Raw genomic sequence first — 19,745 nt, 5'->3', positions numbered from 1 at the left:
CATACTGCTGCTGCAGGAAGGATGGCCTGCAGCCCATGAACAGTATGGTCACTCCTACCAAATTGCAGTATGCTCCTCTCTTCTGCTCTGTCAGAAGTGGGATGCTTGGCCAGGAGAAGGGAAAGCTTTGTGTAACACTCAATGCACAATTCTGAAATGGTACAGAAATGTAACTGGGAGGGGTTTGTTTTCCACAGCTGCCCAGATGTCCTGACCTCTCTGACCTTCAAAATGAAGTTTCAAGCTTAATTACTAAAAATGAGAAGCTGCAGAAAGAAAAAGAAGCCCTGAGTGAGGAATTAAACAGATGTATTGATAAGGTAAATCCCTACCTACATGCTGTAATGGGCTGTTCTTACATCATTATCTTTACCACCCTAACCTGTAAAACTGCTTTGGATTTGTATGGGCTTTTTTGGTACCTTCAAGCCAGACAAAGACTTCATTGTCACTGCCCTCTTCTTCCTATCTGGTCTTAAAGAGAAAGCTTAAACCCTGGAGCACAGCTTTATTGTAATTTGATTATGTAGAAAATTGCAGACATTGCAAGGAACAGAGGCCTGGATAGAAACATTGCAGCAGGACAAGGAAGGCAGTGTTCTTGCACTTCTATTGCAACTCTAACATACTGTAACTCTGAACTCAGCAGTGTCACTGCTACACACGCTCTAAATAATAATGCCATTGTGTGGAGAATTCGGGCTGGGAGCTGAGGGGTTGTTTTATTTACTCTCCTGTTATTTGCTTTGCGTAGCTGTAACTCCCTCTAGCTTAACTCTCAAAGTCAAATTGAGGTAAAGGAAATCCAGAACGAGTCAGGCTTACTGATGTAATCTCATTTCAGGTAGCTAAAGTAAGCTGCTTGGAGAAGGCAATTGGCAGCTTGAAGCAGGAACAAAAGTCCTGGGAACAGCAGAGTCAGACACTGAAAACGCAGCTCACCGTTTCACAAGACAAGGTATAATAGTGGAGTTTGTTAGAGCCCTGGATCAAAAGCATTCTTATTGTCTCTTGTGGTGCTTTTTTAATAAAAACCAGCCCTCTTGTAATGTGTGCAAAGATGTCATGCTGCTGAGAATGGCTGCTTTGATGGGCTTTCAAAGTGACGTTCTTAAAAGACAAGAGGAAACTTGTTAAATGCAGTGAGGGACTTTTTTCTTTTTTTTCCCCTGAGAGTAAGCCATGTTTTGCATCCACAGCCAAGTTCCTTTTGCCAATTCATTCTGCCCAGCTCTTCCTAGAATACTGCAGAGCCTCTCTGCGGTCACTCTCTGCTCTTCTGGTGATGGCTCATCTGCTTGGCTGATTATGCTTCGGGTTTCTTGTTGGCTGTGGGCTGCTGCCAGGAAGAATAAATAGTTCAAATCTTCTCTTCCCAGCATATCACAGTAAATATTTGAGGCTGGAAGACCTGTCCTTGTTGAATGCAGAGTTGTGGCTATATTCAAAGTGGATGGCTACTGATGTGGAGCAAAAAGAAAATCTTGTAGTGTTTTTATAGTGGGCTTATGAGTGTTGTAACTTCTTCACTCCTTCCATCAGAGACTCTGAATGTGTGATGTGGTGCATACCCATCCCAGTAGACCAAGAAACCTTGATCCAGGAAACACCAAAGCTTTATTCCTGCTCTCGTTACAGGTTCAGAGTCTCGATGAAACGCTGCAAAATACCAACCTGCAAGTGTCCCGACTGAAATCTGACTTGCGGGTGACGCAACAGGAGAAGGAAGCTCTTAAACAAGAAGTGGTGTCTTTACACAAGCAACTCCAGAATGCCAATGAGAAGGTAATGGACCTCAGGTGCCTTGCACACTCCTTGCTGCTCTTCTGTAGCCTGTCACTGTAGCCAACTGATGGCTTTAGGTTGGCTTGTCCACTGGAAGGACACAAATGGTGCTGCAGCCTTGAGCAACTCAACTCTGAGTTCTGCAGCAATGGATTTTAGATTTTTTTCAACGAGCTATATAAAGCTAATCATTCAAAAAAGCCAAAGGAAGCTGGGTGCAGAAAAGCATCCTCTTTTAATGATGCTATTTGTATTTAGTAGTTTCCCATTTTAAAACAGTGAGCTACACTTAGTCCTGTCAGATTTGTGTGTGATGTGCAAATGAAACTCGCCTGTAAGAAAATTACTTTAAGTTTTGAATGCAAGGACAGGAAAGTATCAGTCCTTCTCCTGAGTGTCCATTCTCCCCTGAAAGAAACCTTTGGGGTAAAAAAAAAAACCACCCTAAAAATCTGTGGAAAATGAATTTACATCTAGCAAATCTCTAAATATGTTAACAGCCAAACTAGTAATTGATAGGGGATCTAATTGTCACTCAAATTTGGTTTTGAAAGGCACAGTATTATATAAATCAGCCTCTCTTAATTGATGAACTGTATCTGGGAGGCTGTAGACAGCAGTCTTGGGATTGGTATTATGAATTCAGTTACTAATTTGGCTTGTTTGCCGTGTAATTAAGGAATATTTAATGTCCACGTGGAAAAGAGTCTGTTTCAGAATTGTATGACAGGAACTCAATTACAGCTATTACTGAATAATATATAATACCAAGTTGTATTATTTGCTTGATGAGGCTGAGAAATGGAGCCCAAATTGCTTTTGTGGTGTGGAACTCCGTGGGCTCCTACCAACTGTTCTGGTGCACAGCAATTCTCTGTGGTGTTAGCAAAGGGAAGCATTTTGGGTTTGCACTGTGATTAGCATGTTGGGTTTTTCACTGGAAAACAGTGTATAGGCTGGGAGGAAGATGGGAATCCTGTGACTTTTGAGTCTGTAGTTACTAAAAAGCCTAGTTAAAACCCACCTGAATAGCAAAAATATCTGCTTCTTTGTTTAAGGCCTAACCCTGCAATTCTGTCTGTCTTAAGAACCGGGTTCTAGAAGGGGCTGTGCCTTCCTCAGGGCTGCAGGACCAACCAAGGCAGCTACACTGGGATCAGCTGGACCAGCTGATGAAAGAGGAGCAGCAGCTGCTCAGGCAGGAGAATGAGAGGCTGCAGAGAGAAGTTCAGAACACTAAAACAGACCTGACTCACTACAGGGAGAAGGTAACCTGAGCATAACAGAATAGTTTTCCCTTCTGTCTGCCCTGAGTATGCCCTCTTATGTTTCAAACTGCTCTTCTGAAAAAGAAAATCCTGGGAACTCTTGTCTAAGACTCAGTCAGTCTGACTTACTTTCAATTTTTTTTCTTTCATAACAATTTCTTAATCTTCCAAGTGTTCTTGGCTCATAGGATTAGGCAGATTATGGGGGGGTGTGGAAAGAGGGAAAGATCTTTTGATGCTCAAAGTTAAAATGTAAAAAATACACTAGGATCTGCTATGAATATGCAATCAGTTGGTCCTTGGTATTTTAGATTGGGTAGACGCAATTTGATTTTTTTTTTTAATGGCCTGGAATGTTTTTGCACATTTCTTCCTCTCTGATCTCTTTAGATCCGACAGCTGGAATCTACTGTCCTCTCCTTAAAGCATCAAAAGCACCAAAGCCAGTCAGGTATCATCAAAGCCATAGAGCAAGAGAAATTAAGCTTGAAGAGGGAGTGTGAACGCCTTCAGAAGGAGTTGGCATCTGCCAACAGGAAGGTTAGTTTTAGATGGTAAATATGTGACTCAGTGCAGTACTGTCCATCTCTGAGAGCTAATAGTGGTGAGCTGGAATTTTCTTCTTTTACTCTGTGTTCTTTGTCTCTCACCACTCCTTGTCCTGAGGAGGTGACTGTCTTCTGGGCTTCTGCATAGCACGCAGGGGCAGGTCTGTGCCAATGTGCTGCAGGACTCCTGTAAAGAGTTCAGTGGTAGGACACGGGAACCATAAAGAGATACAGCCCTCTTGTGCTCTGCAATGCACTGTGGTTGTATGCTGGCTTTGCCACTTCTAGATTAAAAATCAGTTACGCTGCCTAGTCTTTTAAACTTGTCAGACATAGTACAACGTTGTATTAGACATCACTTTCAGCAGAGCATTACACTTGTCCAAATATTTCTGTCATTTGGTCTTGAATTGTCTTGATGTGGAGTGTTTTGTGCCTTGCATACTGGGGGGAAAAAAACTCCAAATGGATAAAATAAAACTGTTCCCTTTCTAAGGAAACTTCTTGTCTTTAATAGATCAGTCAGATGAATTCTCTTGAACGTGAACTGGACACCAGCTCAGAAAATGAAAGGCTAAGAAAAAAGCAAGTCAAACTGGATGATCAGTTAATGGAGGTACTTGTCCATCGGTGTTGACTGTTCTGGATAGTGTGGGGCTTTATTGTTATCTCACTGGACTTATGAATTTATTTAAAAACAACTTGTAGACATGTAGGAAGTGAGGAAACTAATTGAAACTAGAAGAACTGATCTCCCTTAATGCCTAATCTCATTTTTCACGATCAAGATGTCAGTGTGACAAACACACTTCTCTGAAGCATGCTGTGATTCATCATCATTCATGCGAGGCTTTGGATATAGAACCAAGTAGCAAAGAGATTTGTTTCTGTACTTGAGCAAGGATAAGGCTTCCCTCTTCCTTTCTATAACATGTGATCTCAAGTTTCATCACTAATACTTGCATAGTGGTGCTGTCAATGTAGAAACCTGTGCTTACTTAGTATGAAAATGACTTGCTGAATTTCAGCCTGGCTATCTCACCTAGATCATGACAGAACAACGATTTTCCCAGCTTGCTGTTAATCTAAAGGCATGAGTGAGAACTTCAATTAAGATTCTTCCAAAGCCTGCAGTAAAGATGGATGTTTGTTCAGTACTGCTGGAGACAGATCATGTTGTGTGTTACAAATGTAATTCCGGGGTGTCCTCCCATACAGGAATGGGCAAGCTTGACTGTGTCAAGTTGGTCAATCCCTGCAAGTTGTCTCTCAGCAATCTTGTCTAAATTTGGTGTCCTGAATTTGAGTTTAAAATTTACTATTAAATAAAAAACCTCCAATTTTGACTTGTTCCATATATCAAAGCATCTTCTAGATGAGGCTTTTATGAAAAGACTTTGTTTTTCATAGAGACAGAATGGGAAGCACGTTACCCTGAATATACTATGTAATTAGCTATCAAATTGTAAGAACTTGATTAGGAAAGATGAGATTTTGACAAGTTACTGAGAAGACAGGTTATGTATCCTGTGCTTTTGTTGATATACTCTTACTTCAGCTTTGGGAAAATTCCAAACACTGTTAAAGCCTTTAGTGTAAGCACTAAGCATGGAATTGTCTCCTCCTGGAATCTGTATTGCAGACACGCAGGACTCTTGTTACTCTTGATAATGCTTTCCCAGCAGGTGTGTATAACTGTCACTTAGCACTTTATGACTTCTAACTTTCTCTTTTGTGCCTGTTCTCCTTTTGTCTGTGGCTAACCTGGCTAGAACTCAGTGGTTGGAAGTAGCAGAGAAGGGTGCAGTTCTCTTTCTGAAATAGTATGCGAAGGTAGAGCAATTTTTTTCAACGTACTACCGTGGCATGGAGAAAACATTTCCTTTCTTTTATGTTTTTTTTTAAAATGTAATTCCATGTATCTTTTAAGTAAAGGAGCCACTATTCATTTCCATGTAAAAAAACTTTTGCTTTGGCAGCTGCGGGAACTTCTTGGTGGTTTTGTACATTGTGCAGTTTGATTCTGTACACCAAGAAGTTGGGTACTTCTAAGGCATTGCCATGAAAATGGAGAGAAATGACCAATTGCATTCAAAAGAATTAAATTCATTGGGAGAAAATGAAAAGTGGCTCAACTGCTTCCTTCTACCCCATTGACTGAGGCTTGATAGTGTTTGTATATTTACCTCTGATAGCTGCATGCTTTTTCACCAGACTGTTAGATGTTTCCTTATCAGCTGATGTCACCACACTCACCCTAACAGTTTAGCAGTTCATTGTTGCTCCTCTTTCCCCCACAGCAACTGTATTGCTTCATTAGCCATGCAACTGGTATTTATTTTTAAGATGATGTTAACTGTTTCTTCAGCTCTTTTATTGCTTGTGTTTCACAACATTGCAGGAATACCTAAACAAATTCCATCAAAAGCTCATTATTTTCACTGCTTAACTTGTCAGTAAAAGAATAGCTTCTTAAGAGACAAGTGGATTCAAGAGAACCTCTTGATAGCTTAAAAAAATAGAGATAGTTTTACTTTCAAGTACTTACAAACCTATTTTCTGTTTACCCGGGCCTGTTTACAGAGATGTACAGGTGCTAACATGGCCAGAAGAGCTGCACCATTGTGAAAAGTGTGTTTAGTTAAGTTACAGAAGAACCTAACAACTGAATATCTATTGAAGCCTTAATTTTGCCACTTGTGAAAGGAAAATTAAAACCACTGAGATAAGACTTTAATAAGATAAGACCACTTTTTCCTAAGGGAACAAGAGTAATGGTTTGCAGATACCAGGTGAGAATGTTATGATGTGGACAACTGAATTTTATCGGAAGAAAGTAATAATCTTACCCAAATTCAAGCTGCAAATCAGCATGTCTGAAACATCAGGGGGTTTACTATGCAGTTCTGGTCTTTTAGTTAGTATTATAAACTATTGCAATCGTCAGGTTGTCTTACTTGGATTTTACTTTAGAAAAATGCTAAATTGTTTCATGTGATTGTCTTAGCTCTTAATACTGTCTGAAAGTTTGATGCTGAGTCGGTTTAACTCAGGCTCTGGTGGTTGCAGTGCTACTGTAGTAAGGCAGTGCCCAAATCTTTAGTAACTGTCACAGCATTGCTTGGGAGCAGCACTTAATAATGTGGGGAAGCTAAGCCATTTAGGACAAGACACAGGATCCCCTAGTGCAACCTGAGGCCATTTCCTCTTGACCTGTCACTTGTGACTTGGGAGCAGAGACTGACCCACCTTGGCAACAACCTCCTGTCAGGGAGTTGGAGAGTGCTTATGTCTCCCTTCAGCCTCCTCTTGTCCAGGCTGTACATCACCAGGGCTTTCAGCTGCTCTCCATCAGACTTTTGCTCTGCTCTGAGCTGCTCTTTTTACTGTAGCGAGGACTGTTAGATATGCAATCCTGTTGTCCCACAAGATGCCAAATTTTGTCAACTGAAAGACCTCCCTGGCAGTGTAACTTCCCAAAGGACAACCATTATGCCCAAGCTATTTGTCAGTATATACTACCTTTACATTACTTAGACTTGCTAATGCATTTGGTAACTTTAAAATGAAGGCAAGACTTAAATTTTGAATTAAACTACTTAAGATTACCTCACGCATTCATAGCTCAAGGGCCTCTCTGAGTATACTTTTGCTTATGCAGCACAGACACTCAGAAGGTCTCCAGACCTGCTGTCAAACTCAGCTTGTGGCATGTCCCAAAGCGAAAATCATAGAAAGTGTTAAAATTTCTACAGTTAGTAGTGAGCATGAGGAGAGAGATGTTGGATTCTAAATACTGATATCTGAATGTAACAGAGCAGCTGGCATGAAATGATTGGTTTTATTTTTGGGAATGTTATCTGTCCATCCTAGATTAAAGACTGGAAATAATCAGCACTGGTGCAAAACTTCTTCAGCTGGGCTCATGCTAGGGCTCATGCTTGTAAGTGGGTACTATTTTTGGAAGAGCTGCTGAGATCAAGGTTAAAATTAAAAAGGACTATTAAAGCTCAGGCAGGCCCATTCAATTTAATAGGATTTCATCAGAAATGTAGTGAATTTATAATTCAGGTTTGAAGTTATGAACCAAAGTTCGGATTCCTTTAAGCTTCAGAACTGCATGCAAAGATACATTGTTGTTTTTTTTCATTGGAAGGAGAAAAGTTGCCAATTTAGCTTTTGTTCAAGAGTAACCTGATGCTGAAAGATACCTTGTGCTGTGCCGCTTTCTCCTGATGGCTGATGCACTTCACTCCTCAGATGCTCCACTCGAGCAGCAGTGTGATGCTTAGCCAAACACCGCACTCCCGGGAGCTCCAGCAGCAAGGCTGTGCTATGGTGCCCAAGGAACAGTTCCTGCAGCTCCAACATCAGCTACTGCAAGCAGAGAGGAGGAGTCAACGTCTTCAGGAAGAACTGGAAAGCAGACCCTCTGAAACAAACATGCAACAGGTAAGTCTCTTGTTATTCTCCAGGTTACAACTTTAAAAGGATATCTGCCTAGTTTCCTTGTTTTTAAAGTCTAATGAGATCCCTTCTCTGTTTATGCCAGTTCAAAAATTAAAATTCTTTCAAAGATACATATAACCCAAACCTTTGTTATTTAGCTTGAGCATTAGGTGAGCTTTTAGAGTTCTTAAAGTTCTTAAGCCCTCTGAATCTTTGTTGAAATAAAAACCACTCTCATGCACATTCAACTGGCTTTTCTGCTGCTGCTCAATGTGCAGTAGTGGCTTTAGAGATCTTTTTGTTTTGCTTTCTTTACCTATTGTCCATGTCTTGGAAGCATTGTGTTTAAAAAAAATTCTCTACACCCTATATTGCACAAGCACGTGCCCATCACACAAAATACTGCTTTGGGCTGTGGCTGTAGTACAGCAGAACACAAACAAGTGAATCCTTTTTATGAGGTCAGCCCATCTTCATGATTGGGCCAATAGAACAAGATATTGTTTGGAGAACATCTTGACTGTTACACAAACTTCAGCATTGGCATTTGAGGAAGAACCTTCTAATTCCAAGGAAGATTACATCTGCTGCCTATATTGGGCAGTCGCTTTTCATGTTGTTTTGGGGTTTTTAGCACATAAAACTGAATTATAGGCAACAGGCAGAAAAATTTGCATCTCCCATAGGAAAGTGAAGCTTGGGGTCTGGGCTTCCCAAATGCCTCTTTTCTTCAAAAAGTAGCTGAACCTCTAAAGCTTTGGCTCAGGCCATAGGTCTTAAAATGATAGTACAATTTTATCTTGAAAAGATAAAGCTCAAAAGAACAGATTAATAAAAGTGTTAGTATTTTATTTTTAAATGATTGTTTTTAATCTGGGGGGGGAGGAACCCTTTACATTTTAAACTCAGCTTGCAGTTACACTTCAAAAAAAAGAGAAAAGATAGTAAGAGCAAGGCTTCAAAGCTCACAGATCTCTGTTAAGAGGGTATTCTGAAAAAAAGGCCTTCTGGAGAAGAGAGTACCTGCAGGAACAGTTACTAAGGTTTCCAAAACTTGGAGCAGGAGTTCTTTAGGGCATAAAATCAGCAAGTTCCCCCAAAAGAACTCAGTGGCAGATAATGTAGGATAAGTGAAAAGAAATCAATGGTAAGGTTCCCTCCCTTTCAGCTGAGTCCCAAGAGAAGTGTGTTCCTGCAGGCTGATGTACTTGGTCACGTACAATGGAAAGTGGAGCGTGCACTTTAATTTTGAAATCAATACAAGCCACATTACAGCAGTAGCAGCTGCAAATGAATGTGCTGTATGTTGCATTAGGAGTGATGACTTTGTAATTTTGCCCGTGAAAGCCCAAGAAACAATTTTTCAAACTAGTCACATCCTGGAACTTGTAGTTCTACAGATAAATCACTTTTATGTTTCCTGTAAGAGCTTTTATTCTGGAAAGCTTCATCAGTTTAAAAATACTCTGAGAGGCTTTGCAAATATTTGCTGTCAATGCACTAATGCACTTGGAGCTTCTTACATTTTTTTCCTATTGATTTGTTTTTTGCCTAAAGTGAATGGATATTCTGGTTTATAACATTTCCTACAGCTTTACTAGATAACTTTCCTAATATTGTTATCACACACATGCATTCTACAGCTAGAAACAAGGCTAAACTTGCTTTAGCTTGTCTCAACTTTGACCTATCTGTAAGTGCATCTTGCTTTTACTCTCTGACTTTTTTCATCACCCTGATTTCTAGGGTTAACACTTAGTTGAGCTTATGTCCATTTTAATATCCCCTCTAGCACCTTGAAAACCTGCATCCTAATCCCTCTTCATCTTTTCACCAGTGAGTACAACATCAGGTTATCCCCATGCTTTCCTTGTAAATTTAATTGCCTTGTTTTGCTGCTGCTTTGCACTTTGCAGTTTTCTTTGCTCCCGAGTCCTTATGTCCAATAAAGTATCCAAAGTTATCCCTCTCCTTTTGGGGATTGTTTCGTTGTTCATGCTTCCCAATTTTCAGTGGTTTTTGGTCATGGCTATGGTGGTCTGTGTTCTTCTTCATTTTACAGTCAGTCCTGAGCTATTGTCCTCCAAAGGCTACAGTCTTACTTGCAAATTCTATTAAATTAAAACTCCTGAGCCATTTCTACTGTCTTAATCTGTCTGGACTCTTTTGGATTCCAACTGACTGGTTTTGCTGTGTCTAGTGCTGTGTGATTCTTACCTGCTACATTTGTTCTCATTCCTTGCTCAATCACCAGATTTGGGAGACTGTTAATGACTCAACCTTTTCCTAAATTCTCTTAGAACCTCTGCTAACTAATATTTTTTGTTCACAGTACACATAGAGTTCATAGAATCATAGAAGGGTAGGGGTTGGAAGGGATGTCTAGTGATTGTCTAGTCTGACTCCCCTGCAGAAGCAGGTTCACCTAAGTCAGATCACACAGGAACACATCCAGGTGGGTATTGAAAGCCTTCAGAAAAGAAGGCTCCACAAAGTTACTCAGCTTCTCCTTTCTTCAGCTCTTTATTTCAAAATTCAAATAACTTCTGAGCAACAGCTTATTCACTTGTCTCGGGAAAAGACTTACAGCTAGGTTTAAAGGAGAAAGGCAAGGAAGTTTCACGGGAGGTCAGATGTAGTCCATGTTTCACAAATGTTTTTTGGCAATCCGTGAGATTATATATAGAGAGTGGAGATAATTTCATGGAATCATAGAATGGTAGGGTTAGAAGGGACCTTTAGAGATCATTTTGTCCAACCCCCCTGCAGAAGCAGGTCAAACTAGATCAGGTTGCATAGGAACATGTCCAGGAGGGTCTTGAAGACCTCCAAGGAAGGAGATTTCACACCCTCTCTCCTCTAAGAAATTGAACTGCTTTGCTAATTGCCATTAATCACTGCCACTGATCTTTTAAAAAAATCCCTCAAAATCATGGATTGAGCCATCTGAAGAATCCATGCATCCAGAAAATGCATCCTGAGTATCTGCTCGATTGCCTATGTGTAGTGTTAATACTAGTGGTTAGAGAAATACTACATATGATACCCTGCATGTTTTTGTGTGTGTCTTGTGTTGCTTGCTTTGTTTGTGTCGGTGGTTTGCTTTAAGTTATACAATACGTATTGAAGAGAAAAATCTCTGGATATCAGGGTGAAGTATCCCACTTGCCTTCTTTCTCTAGGCCTTGCTACCGGAGCAGCGAGCAGTGCATGCAGATTCCTACCGGAGGATCGGGCACCTCTGACAGCTTGGCTGCTTATGATCTCATGCCTTACCATGATAAACACACACAAACACACAAACTGGCATAAGCTGAGAAACTTGAGGATCAAATTATTTTGTACTTTTTTCCTAAAAAAAACAAAGAAAAAAAGAGAGAAACCTCCACAGAGTTGTTTCCTATTTATTTGTCTACAAGCATTTTGTTGGAAGTCCATAAGCTGTTTTCTTTTTTACTTGTTACAAATACCTTTTTATTTATGTTATTTAAAATGTGGAGTTGTTCAGTGGGGAAAGAAGACTATTTTTTCTCAAATGCTACTAATTTTATATGGGACTTGAAGAAAGCTGGGGTATTTATACTGCATTTTTTGTATAAGTTGTATGAAGTTTTTAACAGGGAAAGATGACACTTTTTGATGTAAATGCAAAAATAAATCTTTTTTTTTAAACATAATGTCTCTTGTCTTAAATAGTACCAATAGTTTTGGCTTTATGAGCAAGAGGTAACAAATCTTAGACAAAACATTTGTCTTTGATACTGACCTCCCAGGTCTCCTGGGAAGGATTTATAATAGGGGATGTACTTGTGTATAGATATTCAGCTTCTCTGTAGCAGGTGTACCTGCACATCTAAGAAAAGAATTGGGCATATTCTACTGCTTTGGCCATAAAGTCCAAAGGCACTGCCAGAGAAGGGAAAATTATTAACACTTCTTTCTTGGATAACATTTCTTAGTGGGTTTTTTTTCCTATCAAATTACTAGCTTAAACTAGATTCTTCATACTTTGAGGTCAGCCAAAAACTGCTTGAAGGCCTGAGATTTTTCTGCTTGGGAGCCATGAGCCATTTGAGATGTTTGCTTTCAAAGACCTTTTTGCTGCTATCCTTCTAATGATCTTAAAGCTAACACTTGAGCTGGCTTCTCCCGTTAAATGTGACATAGTATGAAGTTAGAACATTCTCAAATCAACCTTAGGGCAAAAATACAGGTATTGAGATGACTGTAATTCTTAGTTTCCACTTAGCTACTCACCCAAAGCTCCTGCAACCAATATGATGTGTAATAGTTGGCCATGTTTCTGAATTCTGATCCAAATACGAAAGATAGCTCAAGGTAATTTGGCTAGAAAGTCTCTTACAAGTTCTGTTTTGTAGCACTTTTATAATCCAGAAAAATACCCAGTCCAGCAACACTGTAAAACTGCCTTCTGTGTAACTTTTCTGTCACCTTTTTCACAAGCTAAGTGATCATATAAGCCCATACATAGACTGAAGGAGTTGCTGGTGTTAAATACAACGTTGAGTGGAGAACTGGAAACTGCAGTCAGTCCTCTAAGGGGATTTTTCTGCAGTGGTTTAGATGAGCAACTAACTACCTGAAACACTCCTCTGTCTGTTTTTCATTTATCCACTCCCCACATCTGAAGGTACTCTGGTGCTGAAGGTATTTTGTTTTGGAGAGAAGGTTAGTGCTTTCACAAAATCTCTTCAGATGGCTTCCTAAGATTAGAGTCAGAAGATAGTATTAAAGAATCCCTTTCCTTGCAGCCAGTGGCTGAAGCTGCCCGATGCAAACAAGCTTTCTGGTACTCCCTGGTGTTTCTGGGAAAATTTCCCTTGACCATTGTTGTAAGGGGCACTCTCGTGATACTGAGTTACCATGCTTGTAGTTAGACTGTTACCTCACTGAAGAAAAGGCAACAGTATTTCAGTGTGACTATTTGAAAAAGCAAACAACTTTAACAACTAATCAAAGGTTAGTAAATTAAGTCTGGGATATCATCTTACAGGTTTAAGATACTACTCAACTTACAGGGGGCTTGGGTATGGGGGAGTGATGCTGTTGAACTAACATGTTTACATGACTTCACCTGAGGTTTTTTTTCTATGCTATTATGTTTCCCACCTTCAACAGGAAAATGGCAGCACCTAAGAACAAGGAAAGGAAACTACCCAGAGCTATCACAGTCAAGGCAGAACTTAGAATTTTAGATCAGTTTTTCTGGTAATCTCCAGGGAAACTCGGACTTGAAATGCTAGTTGAATGCTGTGAGCGTCCTTTAAGTGTTGCCATAATATTTTGCTTCCATTAATGGTTTATTAATTTAGGCAACCCTTTAAAATAGCTGCCACTCCACATTTGAGTCTACTTTCTTCAGTATAAAATGGAAAAAAAATACTGGTGAATCTGAACTGGGTTTTTTTCTCATTCTCACATAAAATCTTGCTTTGCAGGGGGGTCAGGAGCAGCTTCTTAAAATGATGGAAGAACGTATGATGGATGTTGAGCAGAAACTAAGGCTTGTGAAGAGGCTTCTCCAAGATAAAGTGAATCAGCTGAAAGAACAAGTAAGCATATTTTCTCAAATCATCCCTGTTCCTTCTGGAAACATCTATGGGGGCAAAAGCTTGCTTAGAGTACTTCTTGTTTAGAGTAGAGCTAAAGGTGCTTTCCTTTCTCTTTTAATGTTTCTGAGTTAAAGTACAGCACAGTTGCCCAGAACTTCCTAAAACTCCAAACTAGTGACTGAATCTACTGACCCTTCAATTCCTAAAAGCTAAGATTGTTTGGTATGTTGATATACTTAAAGGTGAGAAACAAACATCAAAACCCAGTCAAATATCCTGACTGGAAAAGTTGCCTAGGAAAGGAAGAAAAGGACTTTCCTGAAGACTCCAGACAGGATTACTGTTCAGTTACTGATTTCTCAATGCCCCTTGCCCCAACACACATGTTTCTTGACACAGTTTTGGGGATTTTGTTCTTGACCTGGTCTGCCTTCTTCAGAAGCACTCGGTAGTGTGTGAAAGGATGTCTTCTGAAGAGTTAGATAGATAAAAATGCCTGTTTCGTACGGAGGTACAGTCTCCTCTTCCATGTCAAGGAGGTGCTATGCTGACAGGGTCTCCTCCAAAAGGGCTTTTCCTAAAAGCATGGAGACAAGTGTGAGGCTGCTCTCCCCAATTTTTTAGGAGGAGCTGGTGGTCCAAACCTCAGAGGGAGGATCCCTGGGGGATCACTGGGCTTGTGGATCATCTTATAAGAGGACAAAAGTTATAAAGCAGTACTCACCTGACAAGATCCATTCGAAGCCCTGTAACATCTGCCTGATCTTGCAAAGTCTTTCTAGTTTCAAGATATTCATAGTATCCAGAAAGACTCCACAGACATATGTTTCAAACAAAGGAAAGTAAGAGGAATGGGTGGGTTGTCTTCTTTTGATGTTTGAATTACCATAAACACATTCACCTGCTTTCCCAGCACTGCTCTTTTATTGTTTTTCCTTTTTGTTTTGCTTTTAATTTACTGAGTATTTATGTTCTACTCCCAATTCAGCTCTCCAAGAACACTAAAGCAGATGCAATGGTCAAGGACCTCTACGTTGAGAATGCACAACTGCTGAAGGCTCTGGAGAAGACAGAACAGCGGCAGAAAACTGCTGAAAGGAAAAACTATTTACTAGAAGAAAAAATTGCCAACCTCACTAGAATAGTAAAGAACCTGGCATCCCCGTCGTTTAATTCAGCATCTGAGATAAGGTCATAGCAAAGCCATGAAGTATATGCACCAGTCCCATGCACTTTACTGAAATGTTAATGTTTCAGCTTTTCACTGTGCTGCCTTTTTGTATTGATGAATTTTAGTTGACAGATGCCTCCAAGGAGAGGACAGAGCTAAATCCCAAACCAGACGTTGCCAGAAGAGAACTTTTGTTTAATCCCAAACTGTTTTTCCTGTAAGTTTTGCCTAAAAGTAATCTTCACTGTGTAAACAGAAGACATTTGTTTTTCTAGGGTAACTTATTTTGATATTTTGGTTTTAATTTAAAAGATAAATTCAGAATTTACTGTAATAAATAGATAACTCCTGTCTAGCTTGAAGTCAAAGTCTAATGCAAACTTACCTGAATTCAAAGCTGAAAACGTTTTTGGCTTTCTAGAATACTTCATGGTCCAAACCTAGTGACATTGATAGGTCAGTCTTCAATGCTGTCAGTACAGCTGCTGTTGAAAGCAAGCCTTTCCTGATAGGATCTCTCCTGCATGCTGGTCCTGGCTTCTTTAAAGCAATATGCTCCTTATGCATTAGGCTTCTGAGTTATTCTTCATGGCTGTTTCTCTGCAGAGCTCAGAAAAAAAATAGTTTTCTGTAAAGTATGTAGATTACTGCCTCCAACTAAGTGTGGCTGTTTCATCTGAAGAATTTTCCCAGCTGGCAAATAAAGAAGACTACTTTTTTTTGAAGTTGTGCTGCCAGATGTCTTAAGAATTGTAGAGGCCTTAATCCTTTTGTATATATAAGTTATACTAAACAAAGGAAGAGCCACTCCACACAAGTGAAGATGGGAGGTTTGTTTATATACTTTGTAAATTCAGTAAAGCAGCAGAGTGTGTTTATTAAGCAACTGGCAGAAGAATGATTTCATCAGTGAAATGCTGTTATTAGACCTCACCAAGAGGGATCTTTGCCACTGATGCAGCATTCATTTTGACCCGAGTGATCCTTTGGAAAGGCTTGTCTTTTGTAGTAGATCCTAGGACAGAATCTAAGTTGTCATCCCAGAATGGTAGGGATTGGAAGTAATGAATTACCAGGAAACATATTCAGTGTGGAGTATGAGGAACTCAGGGAATAACAGCCTAAATCAGCTTCATCCTTCAGTGTTATATATGTGGATATTAATGTCAGTAGATGAAGATAAATGTGTCCAAAAAAGTAGGGTAAACCAAACTGTATTTAGATGTTACCTTAGTACTCCCAGGCCAAGGAGCAGAAGCATTGTAGTCACGCAGGTCGAAGGTTTGCAATGACTGATAATACAGCCCGTTGAACCCAGTGATGAGACTGGGATAAGGCGAGTTTTCTGGAACACCTTCACAACTGAGAGGGGTCTGACACAGAAACAGCTGAAGAAGAGCCTGCATGCTCAAACAACTTGTGTATAACCTATTGCTGCAAACAGTCTCAATACCCTACCACTGCCTCGCCTGCCCCAGACCAGTGAGGCACACTGGAACAAGGCAGATAAAACTGGTGACAGGGTCCATACTGGCAATACTTGAAGCTGGACCTCTTCAAATATGTGTGAATTGAGAATACAGAGGAAGAAGATGAGATGTTTTGTCTCTGAGACTGTTAGCAAGCTGCTCATTCTTGCAGCATTTGTAATGAGCTGAAAGTCCCCCGCAAACTGGGATAACTCTGCTTATGAGCTGTGGGGTAATGTATAGAGAATGACTTCCACTTGGTACAGATCAGCATGTGGCCATGGGGGATGCTATCTGTGTCTGCCAGGTTACTTGCTGACTTTGGAGGGTTGAGGGACTGAACTTACACGTACAGGGTCTGACTCTTCCTCCTCCTCCTTTGCTTTGTGCAGGCAGTATGGCAGAAAGGGAAATAAAATCATGTGAGAGCACTTTGGGAGTATCACAAAGTCCTTAAATTATGCCACTGCTATGCCATTCTAGATGCCTAAGCTGGGGATCTAAGAAATCTCAAATGCAGGGATTTCCACATCCCGTTTTTTAAAGGCTGCAGAAATGCTTCCACAAATCTGAAATGCCTCTACTGGACAAATCACATTGACATAACTCCGAGCTTTTAAACCTTTGTAGTAGTGAGGTCTCGTTTCTTTTACTGTTCCTCAATAGCGGTGTCAGTTAGAATAAATCTCTTTGTGTGGGTGCCAGGGCTGTGTGGGTAGCTGGGCACAGCCTAAACCCATGCCTACGCTACAAGAAAGAGCAAAATTTCAAACTACTTCCAGAAACAATGCAAATGAGGTTCAGATGAGCAGAACTGTATTTGTGAAACTGTTATTAGGTAGCACAATTTTAACACTACTTTGTATCTCGGCTTAGGTTTACTTGTAGTTGGTGACCAAAGTCTGAACACTGCACAGAGGGAATGAATACTTCACTTAAACTGTTGTGCAGGTCACTTCACATTGCTCAGTTTTAAAGGCTAGACTGCTTAACTAATTATTTTAATCTCCTGGTAGTTGGAGGCTTTTATAAACCCGACATCTGGACATTTTTAGAGCACAGCATCAAAAAGGGAGCCTGGATGTTGGAATAGAAGGGAGAAATGGAGAAAAGGGACTTTACCTTCTTGCTTTCTCACCCTATCCTACCTTGCTCTACTTTTCTTTCACTTGCCTTCAAAAAACTAACCCACCCACAAGAATCAGGAGGAAGAGGAAGGTGTTTAGTAAATATTTTTTTAGTCAAAGCACCAATTTCACTGGAATACTTGTGTGAATTAGTTCTCAGAAGTGCCTTTTGTAATTGCATATTCTAGGGCCTTTCTGTACTGTGCTGGCTTTGTTGCTACAGGATAATTGAGGACAACCCTTTCCCAAATGAAGGGAACACAGAGAAAGGTAGAGCTGCTTCCAAATGAGTGTTACGTTGCTTCTTGGTTCATTGTGTCAGCTCAGAAGATAAGCAGTTTTACAAAGTCCAGGCTACTGAAAACAAGCATATAAACATGTAAGTTATTAAGCATTAGTGGTCTTTTGTGCGTGAATGTGTCTCCTATACAGTATAGGCATTTTAAAGATACCAAAGTATTTAACGATATCGTACCAGTCAAAAGTCACTGAACTTCTAGGTCTCATTCATAAGACAGGCCTTGCCAACTAAGATAGCAACTACTTTATCACCAGAAGGTGCTCGAAACGTTTTCAGCTCCTGCTTTATGAATCATCATGAAAATCAAGGCATGTAGATACCTTGGATTGGGAGTTTTGGAAGAGGAGAAGACCCCATGTTAGATTTCTCCATCCTAAATTCACACAGCTGAAGAGCTACTTGTCAATTTAAAAGGATTTAAAAGTACACTTTTTCACACATGCTCCAATTACTATTTTAAATCCAAGGGAAATTATATTCGTTGAATTATGATTGAAAAAAATGAACAAAGAAAAAAGGATTGTACCATGTGGCTAAAATGAAGTAAGGTAGAGCAGGGGACAGCCTGGAATTAGCAAGAGTAAAGTCCTTTTGTTTTCTTTCAGCAAATGACATCATCTCTCAGGTTTTCCATCATTTACCTGTTCAAAGTCTAAGAGTCTCCTGTTTGGTGTCAGATGCTGTCATTTCATAGCAAATAACTTCTGTATAAATGAAAACAATGGTGTATTTTTTTCTATTGAGTTTGTTTTTTTTCTGGTGTATTATATTGTCCTTACAACACCCTGTAAAACTGAAACTTAAATGTTATTTATAATGAATGTAAAGAAAACAATTACTGTATGATCCATACTTGTGTCTTTTGTTTTTTATCCTACATGAAAGTCATAGAATCAGAGAATCATTTTGGTTGGAAAAGCCCTTTAAGCTCCTGGAGTCCAAGCCCTCCCCTCACCCTGCCCAGCCCACCACTAACCCATGGCCTCAGCACCTCAGCTCCATGGCTCTGCAGTCTCTCCAGTGTATTTCAGTGCCTTCCCATGGAAGCTGTAGGCACTTTGAGCAATATCTGCCAGTTCATCAAATGCATTCACAAAGCTGTCATAATAAAAAGGACAGTTTGGTAGCTCTTTAATAATATGGTGGAAGTATAAAATTGATTAAAGCATAAAAAAACCTGACAGGTACTAAACAAACCTCTTGGCTTATTTTCAAGCATGCCCTGCCCTCCAGCCGCACACTTATTTGTTCTGTTTACATGGAAAATATGGACTATTTCTTGTTCCATGCCTTTCCTCAGCCTCCTCAAACTCGTTTTTTTGAACTGTTGACCTCATCAACACTTACAAGTACCTAAAGGGGAGATGGCAGGAGCATGGGTGACACTTTTTTCTGTAGTGTCCAGTGCCAGGCCAAGGGGTAATGGACATAAGCTGAAACATAAAAAGTTCCACTTAAACTCCTTTGTTGCTGAGGTGAGGGAGCGCTGGCCCAGGCTGCCCAGGGAGGGTGTGGAGGCTCCTTCTTGGGAGGTTTCCAAACCCGCCTGGACACGTTCCTGTGCCCCCTGATGGAGGGGAACGTGCTCCAGCAGGGGGTTGGGCTGGAGGAGCTCTGCAGGGCGCTCCCGACCCCCTCCGTCCCGGGATTCTTTAGTGCCAAGAGGGGCGGTAGGGACGTGCTGGAAGCCCAAGGAGCTTCCCTCAGTTGCTGAGTTTCTGCGTGGCCCGAGCTTCCCCACGCGTGGAGGCGGTGTGCTCTCTTCCGCATTCCTGCGGCTGTGCCCGCAGCCCCGGTGCAGGCGAGGCCGGAGCCAAGGCGCCGGTGCGAGCGGGAGCGGCCGCGCCGTGCCGTGCCGTGCCGTGCCGGGGGGCGCTGCGGGACAGCCCTCAGGCCGCCGCCTTCCCGCCCCGGCGCGCGCGCCCTCCCCGCCGCACGAGGGCGCCCTCGCCGCGCGCCCGGCCCCGCAGGGCGGAGGCCGCCTTCCCAGCAGCCCCCGCGCGCCGCCTGGCCGCCGCGCCGGGCCCCGCCCCGCCCCGCCCCGCCCCGCCCCG

General features: G+C 41.1%; 1 protein-coding gene across 1 annotated transcript in view; it reads left to right on the top strand.

Annotated features, from left to right (window-relative positions):
• The window catches only part of NIN (ninein), a 61,734-nt gene extending 46,118 nt beyond the window's left edge, over positions 1–15,616 (top strand). The window contains exons 22-30 of the mRNA XM_061997906.1: positions 198–320; positions 845–958; positions 1,639–1,785; positions 2,874–3,053; positions 3,444–3,593; positions 4,119–4,217; positions 7,862–8,053; positions 13,510–13,623; positions 14,612–15,616. Of these exons, the coding sequence (XP_061853890.1) occupies positions 198–320; positions 845–958; positions 1,639–1,785; positions 2,874–3,053; positions 3,444–3,593; positions 4,119–4,217; positions 7,862–8,053; positions 13,510–13,623; positions 14,612–14,821 (1,329 nt within the window). The 3' untranslated portion in view covers positions 14,822–15,616. The remainder of the gene's footprint in view (positions 1–197; positions 321–844; positions 959–1,638; positions 1,786–2,873; positions 3,054–3,443; positions 3,594–4,118; positions 4,218–7,861; positions 8,054–13,509; positions 13,624–14,611) is intronic.
• Positions 15,617–19,745: the final 4,129 nt, after the last annotated feature.

Source organism: Colius striatus, chromosome 6, assembly GCF_028858725.1.
Source record: "Colius striatus isolate bColStr4 chromosome 6, bColStr4.1.hap1, whole genome shotgun sequence".
NCBI classification, from domain to species: domain Eukaryota; kingdom Metazoa; phylum Chordata; class Aves; order Coliiformes; family Coliidae; genus Colius; species Colius striatus.
Note: the sequence above shows the minus strand (reverse complement) of the source record. Positions and strands in the feature narration are given on the sequence as shown.